General features: G+C 36.5%; 1 protein-coding gene across 2 annotated transcripts in view; it reads right to left on the bottom strand.

Moving 5' to 3' along the window:
• The window catches only part of LOC105003676 (ras-associated and pleckstrin homology domains-containing protein 1-like), a 53,784-nt gene that overhangs the window by 25,147 nt on the left and 17,332 nt on the right, over positions 1-11,305 (bottom strand). For both annotated transcript variants that reach the window (XM_010861012.1, XM_010861011.1), the window contains exon 5: positions 6,562-6,636. In XM_010861012.1, coding sequence (XP_010859314.1) covers positions 6,562-6,636 — 75 coding nt within the window. The remainder of the gene's footprint in view (positions 1-6,561; positions 6,637-11,305) is intronic.

Here is an 11,305-nt window from a genome sequence, read left to right on the forward strand (position 1 = left end):
CTCTTAAAACTCAGTAAGATAATGAACAACTCAATTTAAAAACTGGGCAAAAAACCTGAACAGAAGGTTTTCACCAAAACAAGATTTGACGAAATCTTTTTTAACCAAAGATTACACAGATGGCAAATAGCCTGTGAAAAGCTGCTCATACATATCATTAGAGAACTGCAAATTAAAACAACGATATACCACTACGCATGTATCATCTTAGACTGCCAAAACACTGGAAACACCAAACGCTGGTCAGGGTGTGGAACAACAGGAACTTTCATCTTTCCCTGAGGAATGCAAAATCGTACAGCTACTTTAGAAGATACTATGGTAGTTTCTTACGAAACTAAACACGCTCTTACAACACCATCCAGTAATCAAGTTCCTTAGTATCTACCAAGTGAGCTGAAAGTGTACATTCACCCAAAAACCGACACATTGATGCTTATAGCAGCTTTCCTTATAATGCCAAAACTTGGTAGCAACCAAGATATCCTTCAGTTGGCAAATGGATAAACTATGCAACATCCAGACCATGGAATATTATTATTCAATGCTTAAAAAAAAAAGAAAAAGAATGCAGGAGACCTGAGTTCAATCCCTGGGTAGGGAAGAACCCCTGAAGAAGGGAATGGCAACCCATTCCAGTATTCTTGCCTGGAGAATTCCATGGCCTGAGAAGCCTGGCTGGCTACAGTCCACAGGGTCACGAAGAGTCAGACACTACTGAGCAACTAACTCACAAAAGCAAAAAAAAAAAAAGAGCTATCAAGCCATAAAACACATGGAGGAAACTTTAATGTGTATTACTAACTGAGAGAAGCCAATCTGAAAAAGCTACATACTATGTGATTCCAACTATACAACATCCTGAAAAAGTAAAACTATGGAGACAGTAAAAAGAATAATCGTCAGAGGTTGGGGGCGGGAGGTGCGGGGGACGTGAATAAGTGGCACAGAGTATTTCTGTGGGAGTGAAACTACTCTGTATGATACTATAATGATAGCTACATGTCATTATACATTTGTCCAAACCCACAGAATACACACCAAGAGTGAACCCTAATGTAAACCATGGACTCTGGGTGATAATAATGTTACCTATACTTGCTCATCAATTGCAGCAAATGTACCACTCTGGTGGGGGATGTTGATAATGGGGATGCTATGCACGTGTGAGGGCAAGTGGTATATGGGAAATCGCTATATCTTCTTAATTTTATTGTGAACCTGAAAATGCTCTTAAAAATAGTCTTTTCAAAAAGGGAATATAAAAATTTTAATATAACATTCTGATACTGGTTATAAATACCAAAGCAGTATTTTCATACTTCCATTTTTAGTATACTATTATTTACCAAATACAATAGAATACAATTAATGCTATCTTTTGAAGCACTGACATTCAATTATAAGATTATAAGATTAGTTTCAACTCCCAGATCAGTTTCTGCTCCAAAGGCTAAAAAGTTGACACCCAGGAAGAAAAGATTACAGAAACAAGAGAAACAACCAATTTAGATTCCCTAGCCATCAATAAGAAACCATTTTTATGTAGAACAGCCAGGTGGGGCTATTTTAACATCCAAATTTAGCTATTCTTCCATTTGCTCAAAATACTACTCTTAATTAACTATATAAGTTGGTCTGTGTTATAGCTGCCTCAAATTCGAATTTAAGTGCTGTGAATCTGCCTGCCTATGCAGGAGATGCGGGAGCCATGGGTTCAGTCACTGGGCTCAGGAAGATACCCTGGAGTAGGAAGTGACAACCCACTCCAGTACTCTTGCCTGGGAAATCACATGGACAGAGGAGCCTGACGGGCTACAGTCCATGGGGTCACAGAATCGGACGCAGCTGAGCACACAGGGACAAAGTGAGCATGCACACACATGCTTACTTTCAGTGTGGGCACATTTTAGTTTACTCTTCTCCAGTCCATTAGCAAGGATAATTAATCTCTGCAAGAAGCCTCTAACTTTTAGAATTTGAATGTCACTGGAGCAAAATGAAATACAAATATTTGATCAAATTGCAAGATTCATAGTACTTTACACTTCCCATGGACAATAAGCTCTTCCTCAGAAAGTTTGGTTTTTATCTACTATATTTAATCTAGAATCATAACTTTTAACTGTAACAACCAAGAAAAGGAAGAAACTGTTTTAAGATCAGAGTGCCGTGTGATACAGCAAAGATCAATAAATCTTTGCTACTGTGTTATTTATAGATTATATACTTAGAAGACATCTAACGGTTTCTTTAGGCAATACAAAGCTGTATTCAATGTCTGCAGGCCAAGATTAATACAAAGAACAAAGCTTTGTTCGTCTCATATTCTCTTCTGTTTGTTAAAGTTGGCAAAATCAGGTCTTAAGTTTTCTGCCCCTTATCTTTGGACTATCCCTTTGTTCACACTGTCTCACAACCATCCTAAACGTAAGTAAAAGATACCTCACACATATAACAACTTAACTTTTTCTCTTACCCTTTCTCTTAAAAGGGCAAGAGACAACATATTTTCCGCCTGAAAAACTCCTGTGTGGCTATCAATAACCATCAAATGCCAAGCCTTCTCAAATTTACATAAAGGACAAAAACTCAGTGAAGATCTTATGATTAAGTGAAAGCTAATGCTGTGGTTACAAAATGTTACAGCATTTTCTTAGAGTAAAAATTAGAATACTTACAGAAAGTTAAAGTTGCAAAGAACTGGCTATGAATTCCTTCAACTATGAAATGATTAAGGCTTTTTGGGTTCAGAACAAACAGGATTGAAATTAAGGGGCTGAAAATAAGTTAGGTGTTTTTTTTTTTTAGATCAAGTTTATTTAACAGATTACAACAGTAATAAAGTTATGTAACTTAAAATGATTCAAAGAAAACTTGGAGTGATGAACAATTTACTGCTCATGAAATGTTCTATCAAACTGCTTAGAACCAAAATAATCATAACCACTAGTTTACTTCCCCCTGAAGAAATCATGAAATACATTCTCAACTAAGAAGAGAACTAATATTAATCAAACACCCACTTGCCATGTACTATAAGGCATGTGCCTCATTTAATTATCAATAATGCAGGACTAACATAATTATTATGTCCATTGTACTGATTCAGGTCCAGAAAGAATTATCTTTCAAAGATCATACAGGCTGTTATGAAGTGAACAACTACCTGTTCTTCCCATTATGTCACATCCCTTCTGTCTGGAAAGATTTTAGCATAAACTTTGGGGGGATAATAGTAAATAAAAACTGCTTATCAAAGATAAAACACTTTCAGTAATATACAAGCAGTTTTACAACTTCTCTGAAGAAATGGTGGTTAACAAGTACAGCAGTCCTTGAAACCTTGATGGTCACTAGAGGACCATTCTTTTATATGACAGATGTTTGTCCAAACTATGTAGGTCTGGGCTTGAATGCAGAGAATACAGAGTTCCTAATTTCATGGAGTTTACATTTAACATGAGACAGAGAGAGAGAGAGATGAGAAGTCAGTCAGTGGTAAGTTCTATGAAAAATAAATAAATAAAGCAGGCTAAGGGAATAAAGAGGGACAAAGATGTGTTAGTGTATCAGGTCAGGAAAAGTCTTCTGGATGGCACCCAGAGACCTATGGGCATCAGGTCAGCAACGGGTCCTTTGCCTACTGCTCCCATTTATAAAACATTCTGTGCTGGGAGTAATGCCGCTCCTAGAAGAAACAGGTTGCATTGCTTTTACAGAGGCTCCCCGCTCAGAATTGTATGTTGTTTAGACACTCAGTCATGTCTGACACTTTTGAAGCCCCATGGACTTTAGCCGGCCAGGCTCGTCTGTCCTTGGGATTTCCCAGGTAAGGATACTGGAGTGTGTCTCCTTCAGGGGATCTCTCCAAAGCAGGGATAGAACCCATGTCTTCTGTATTACAGGCAGATTCTTTACCACTGAGCCACCAGGGAAGCCCCTCATAACTGTATACGGGGTAGTTATTTCATTAGCAGTAGTATAATGACAATTGGATTGATGATGGAAACAAGCAATAAGCATTCCTTTTGCATTCCAGGCCCTAAGCAGTGTTCCTGTGTTCATTTTACTGTGTTCAACTATCAAGTGTTATAAAGTTCTAGTTTGGAAAAGTGCAGATCAGAGGTGAGTCAGTAACTGGGACACCATGCTTTTTGGGGAATCAGACACAATACTTATTTTGAAATAAGTATAAGCTCAACTTAGCTTCAAAACAGCCATGTGCTATGGTACAGAGAGCACTGACAAAGAGAGGCCCCTGTGGCTCTGGTTATCTAGGAACTTCTGACACCTCACCCTTGACTCCATTCCCCACTCCACCCTAAATGTTCATGTTCTGCGCTGAGTTATTTTCAAATGACAAATGCGTAACTGTATATAAGTAGGGCAGGATATAGAGGCAGCTAGAGTCAGATGTTGGCTACATACAGCAGTGATACCACCACTCCAATACTCAGATTGGAGCACAAGGGCTCTACTGTGGATGCAGTGGGTGGCAACAGCTCTCAGGCAGAAGGAGATGAGAAGTGACTGCATTTATCCCAAACTTGCAAACAACTATTTTCCACTTGTTGAATGGATGAAGTTACTCTCTTCAATAGTTTCTCACAGCATTTAGGGGAAAAAAACACACACACTCCCCAGCATGCCTTGAATTAATGATTCCTGTCTACCTCTCCAAACACAACTCAAGATATTTCATTCAACTACTGTGGCTCCAGCAACACAGTCTTTCTTCAGCTCCTCAAACATGACAAGCTCGTTTCTCATGCACCTCTCCACTTGGAACATTTCCCTTCACCCTCAAGCTGGCTGCTTTTCATCCTTCATACTTTAAATTAAATGTCACCCCCTTAGAAGGGCCTTTGCTGACCTTACCATCTAAAGGAAATGTAGCTCTAATCCTCCCCCTTGTATTCCCTATTACTCACTTGTTTCCTTCATAATACTTAACATGATTAGAATTTGTTTACATGCTGCATGTAAACGTTCTTTTTATCTACATTCCTAAAGACTGAGGGCAGGGAAAATGTCCACTTTATACAGTATTATATTGCAGCACCTAACACAGTACAAGACTCAACAAATATATGTTGAAAAACAGACAATGGAAACGGCAAAATGTTATACTTCACCTGAGAGCAGTGTACAAAATGTACTGGAGGTGTGACAGGCAAAAACAGAAAAAATATGAGGCTGTTTTAGGGTAGTGGCAATGGGAATAAAATGGATGGATGAATTCAGTCAATCCTGACGATTCTGACAGGCTTATTAGAGCTTTGAGACAGTAAGTGAGAAGAGAAGCATGAGATGGCTTGAACCTGGGCAACTAGGAGAGTGGAAACATCCTGAACAGAAATAGAGCTGCCAAAAAACAACAACAGATGGAAACTATGAGGCCTCAGGGATAGTGTGGGTAAGGGAGCTGAAGACTCAAAGAATCGGAGGTGCTGGGCATCCTCCAGGAAATGTGTGACCGCAACCTCTCAGGGAGAGAAGTCTGATCTAGAGAGATCCTAAATGAGGCTCTGAGAGTGAATTCCAGAGGGAGAGTGAACTTTATGGTTATAAAGTACACGGCTATCATGTGCTTAGATTTCTAAACTTACCTCATCTTTAAGCTGCTTCTATCCTATTCCTAGATCTCCTTCCAGGAGAGAAACTCAAGAAAAAGAAAGTTCTTATCGCTGATTCTTGGGTCTTCTCTTTATGTGGACACTCAGGGAGATTTTAATTTTAGCTTTACCATTTTCTTTCGCAAGTTTATAAAGTTAAATAATTTTTTTAAAGAAAATTTAAGATACAATAATAAAAATTTAGTGAAATTAGCCATAATTTGTATATTCTTCAGAAACTATCTATAACTAAGTCAGACATGCTTGAATTTAACATTTAAGTAACAAAATAAAAACATGATTTGTAAAGAGGCAGAAAGCTATTCAACTCCCTCTATCCTGTGCTTCCTTGAGTTAATGATGATAATGGTTAAATGATTTTAAATTGTAAAATACCAGCCCAATGAAAATCCAGCTAGACTAATTCAAACCATTCTGAGGACAAAGAACTGAGAAATTTAAATTGTAGCCTGCTCTTCTAATTTTATTAAACTAATGTAAAGATTATGTTTATATAAATAAATAATTAAATGAGGCACTGATAATATAAACAAAAATTAGAAAACAAAGTTTGCTAAAGAAACTCACAGCACGCATGACCATTAGTAGTAAAAGCTAAAATCAAGCAATGATTTTTAGACTTTAAAATGAAACACAATGTTAAACTAGAAAAGTGCAACATACTTAGGAAGATTGTCAGGTATTTATAAAAGTTAAAAACTAGAAAAACTATTGCAAATATTTTCTACTCTCAATATTTTCTGATAGTCATTAAGGTCAATAAATAATTACCTTCAATAAGAGGAAAAAATACCTCTATTGAGAACAAGGATGCAGAAACAAGAAAGCACAACCTCAGTAATCTGAGAGCACAATCAAAAACAGAAATTACATTCTACCTACAAGTCAATAAATATTTACATGCAGGTGGAAGAAGTATCACCTTGGTCAGCAAATGAGAAGGTTTTCCTGCAATGTTTCTCAGAAGAAGGGAGGTTTCCCTGTCCAGATAGGAGTGCTTGTGCAGGAAAAGAGAGAAAAACAAAACAAAAAAAGGCAATAGAAGTCAGTGGAGGTTTCATGAGTTTAAAATATAAAGTAGACAAAGCAAGAATGATTCTCTACCATTAATTTCATATTTCACCTAAACTCAGTGAAATGTACCTAAATTTAAAAACAGAAAAAAAAAAAAAAAAAAGAGAGAAGGGAAGGGAGAGAACCGCCTGTGCCAAGAGTCATGCTCTAGCCCTGATGGTCCCTCACTCTGGGAAAAGGGATCACACCCTGCAAAGATCATGGAGCAGCAGCTTGTCTCCCAGGGCTGTGCTTGTGAGTGCTGTTCATGCAGCACAAGTAAGTAGGTGTCAAAACCCAATGACTAACCATATTTCTTCCTCTTGTTAAAGCCTATACAAGACCTATATAGCTTTAAATGAGAGAGGAGGGGAAAAAAAACACACCTCAGTTTTAAAACTTCTGCAATTATTTCTGATCAATGATAGCTACACATTGCTATCATAGCTACAAGAGGAAAAATGTTTATAAATATTTTGCCTAATGGTATCATGTTTTCAGTAAAATTTTATGAATTCACTTATTACATACTAATAGTACTGCACTGCCCAAGTAAAGGACTTGTAAACGAATGACATAAACAAAATATTATGAAGTGTTGCACCTTAAATTGGTTAAATTTATATATTTTCATAAAAATGATTTGTGAATAACACAGTTCCTAAGTGTCCTTTTCTCCCTTTAAATTGTTTCAGTATTGCATTCATATTTATTGAACTCATACAGTATAAATTGCAGCTTTTTTTGATATATGTGTAATTCAGACTTGCTTATCCCTAAATAATTCTAAGTATTTTTTAATGTTATGTGGTTATTAACCATCATTTAAAACAATGCATGGCACAGTTGTGTGGAATTATATAAAATATTTCACAATATTATACTTTATAAATCTAAGTATATATCAAGTTATTGTCAAGTTATTCTTGAGAAACAAATTTTTAGAGAGAAAAATAAATACTAGAGCAGCACCTACTCTCATAAAGCTCACTGTCACAGATAATACAAAATACCACTTCAAAATTAAAATACTATTACAAAAAATAACATTAACTCAGCTTTTACTTGTACCTATACTATAGTTGTTTTGCTATATTGTATGTCATTGCCTGTGTGTTTTTTTTTAGTTCAAGATGAGCCTTACAAGCATACCTGCCCTTTCACCCACACCTAGGTGGTAAAAAACCAGCCAGAACCAAACCAAAACAAAAACCCCAAGGTTTAAAACAAAAATTGAATATATTCATCAATATCAGCACTAACAAGGTCAAACAAGCACAAAGAAAATCATCTCTAAGCCTTCAATTACCTAGATGGTATCATCTCCTGAAGGTAAATATTAGTTGACTTGTCTATTAGAAAAACAGTAGATAAGCAAAATTTCTGCAAACTGAATTTAATTTGAGGTTAGCAATTAGCTAAGACCAGGAGGAATACTGAGGACAACTAAAAAGACCAACTGTAACTTTCATTGCCCTTTTCCTATTCATTTTTTGTTATTCCTATATAGTGACAAAAACATATTATTACATGATTACGTAAAACATATAGAAAATAATTTCTTGAAAGCCTAGTCTTATTTATCTTACTCACAAAAATTACTTTCTCAGAGATGCCCAAAATGAGTAGAATATCTCTATGTAGATAATTATTTTTCAAATTAAAAAAAAATTTTGCTTAAGGCCATCAAAACCAATTATTCTTTGGTAAATACAATTCTGTGTGGGTATGAGGTGCTCAGTCATGTCTGATTCTTTGCAAGCCCATGGACTGTAGCCTGTCAGGCTCCTCTGTCCATGGAATTTCCCAGGCAAGCATACTGAAGTGGGTTGCCATTTCCTTCTCCAGGTGATCTTCCACAGCCAGGGATCGAACCCAGGTCTTCTACATTGTAGGTAGACGCTTTACTGTCTGAGCCATCAGAGAAGCCCAAAATAAATAAAACTCTAGACATTAAATTCAAGTTCAAACTTTAAAAAAAGTCTTACAAAATTTACTTCATCTTCAAACTCAAATCACCTCAAGACTTCAAATTACTAAAAAAAAAACCCAAAAAACTATCTGATCAGATTTTATCTAACTGTATTTGTTTAGAGACCCTGAAGTAGAAGTTACTGATTTTAAAATATTGAAGGTTTAAATAAAATAATATTTATTGTGCATAATAATACTGTACAAAAATAATATTCCTCAAAAATAAGATTTAAATACTGAACTTTAAAAAAAAAAAGAGATAATCATGATTGGTGACCCCCAAGAATGACACATCTAAAAAATGAGACCATAAATGTAGCTGAACAAGATCATGAATCACGTGTTTGGGACAGGCATGTACTACTTAACTGCTAGCAGGGAGGGAGGTTAGGGCTCCATGTTCCCTCTAACTACAGGGATTATAGCTGAAAAATCAAAAATCTAGAAACCAGAAGCAGCAAATGCCTTCTGTCAATAAATGCCTTCCTTTATCTATCTTTCCCTACTAGTGCCAGTCACACATGGCTCTAGAATTCCTCAGAATGGAGGTGGGGGTGGAGGGAGGTCTGGTTACTGGAGAAGGATGCGAGAGGGATGAGGAGAGTGGTGTTCAGTTGGAGGACTGAGAGAAGGGAAAGACAGTGCTTTGGGCACATCATTAAATTAGTCTCTGTCTTGGTACATGTTTCTGGGTAACAAAAATGCACATAGCTGCATGTAGGGCCTTCTTATATTTTCTTTCATTCACCACTAATGCAAAGTCAGCAGCTTATTTTTAATTCATTAAAAATAGCCCATTTTCTTTATTAGCCTGTTTTCTTTCTGTCTTTTATTCTCTCCTTTTTTCATTTACTCAATTATTTATTCAATGTTGAGCCTGGAACCATGCCAGACACAGGAGATGCAAAGGTACCCAAGACAGGCATTACCTGGTCTCAGAGCTTTGCATCTAATAGGGAGATAACGGACAACTACAGTGCAGTAAGTGGTAGTAAGAGGCAGAGACAGTGTCTGAACCCAAATCAGAGGTTCCGCAGACTATTTCTGGAAAGGCCTCGAGTCTAACGTCCTGCAGGATGAGTAGCAGGCAGCTCCGAGTGGGGTGGAGGGCACAGACAACGCAAAGGGAGGTACCAGTGGTTCTCAGTGCTGGTGGTGCTTCCCTCTGGGAGGCATTTCAGGGGAAGCTGGGAATACTCTGGGCTGTCACAGTGAGGACGAAGGGGCATTACTGATATTTACGAGGGGGGAAGTCATAAATACTAGATCCCCTGCAAGCATGGAACAATGCCACAGAATTAACCACCAGAGTCCCATGTCACACATGAATTTTTAATGTCCTTATATGGAAAATCATATAGCTGGGAATTTCTGTTTATAACAATCTGAGTTTCAAACTCAATAACTCCATTTTACATATAAGCACAAAGTATTTCTGTGTAATTCTGATATTCAATGACTATTCCAGGAATGCTATTTACTTACCAGAAATTGAGGGAAGCCTGCACAATCTGTTCAACATTTACCAAGAATTACTCATTACATTGGGAAATCATTTCGCCAATGGAAAATCAGCTTGAAGTATAAAAAAAAATTGCCAATACCAAAACTGGTAGCATCAGAGTGCACTCTGTCACATGCAAGTAAATGATAAGAGTTTTGAAACTGCTTTTAACAGAATTAAGAACTAAATACTAATAATGAAAAGAAATGAAAGGCTGGAATTTCACTGAGTTTCATTAACACAAATTGTGTTAAAATATTTCAACTGCTTGTCTTTCAGAGTTATTTAAAATACAGCACAATGAGAATCTATAATGTAAAAAGTCAAATGTAAAAATCATTTTATTACTACCTAACCCCACGTTACAAGGCAGAGAATAATTCTGTCACTACAGTTACAAATAAAAGTCATTTTATTTGCAAGAATTTTGCACTTCTTCATTTTCTTTTCTTTGGTAATATATAAATTGTATCAGCACATTATTCCTACTTCATTTAAGGTTATTTCACTTTTATTAGTTACTATATAGAGGTGTGTGTTTTGTCTGTTATGATGTGTCATAGTATGTTTTAATTCTGGGTCCGCTCATATTTCTTTCTTTTTCCTGTAAAAATGACTTCTGATCTTCTCCCTTTTCTTAAATCCAAAGTTCTTATTGTAAGTAAGTGTAGGATTTGACTATTTTTTCATTGTGTCTTTTAATACAGTTTTTAAATGGCCAACCACTTAAAAACGAAAATATATACATTAAAATATCATAAATTACTTTTGGCTATTTCTCCCTCATACTAGGTGATAGGGCATTAAAACCACTATAAAGGGGGGGGGTGTAGGTAAGTTATATTATTTATGAATTTCGTTTGGGATAGTAAAGATAATGTTATAAATTATTTGTTACAAGATATGGGTATTGGGGCTGAAAGGACTGAGCACTGCTGCCTCAGTGGAAGAGATGACAATGCAGATATGATTAGTAAGTGTGGCTGGTACTTAGGACCTTAGGGGACAGGCCAGAGGTAAGGTTGGAGAAAGTTTTTCACTAAGCAGGATATAACCCAGTAGTGACTTGTGAAATCAATTCACTGGGTTACTACCAGTATTTTTAAAGGACAGGAAGGGAGGGAGGAAGAGGAGG

Source organism: Bison bison, unplaced genomic scaffold (genome assembly GCF_000754665.1).
Source record: "Bison bison bison isolate TAMUID 2011002044 unplaced genomic scaffold, Bison_UMD1.0 scf7180017864471, whole genome shotgun sequence".
NCBI lineage: Eukaryota > Metazoa > Chordata > Mammalia > Artiodactyla > Bovidae > Bison > Bison bison.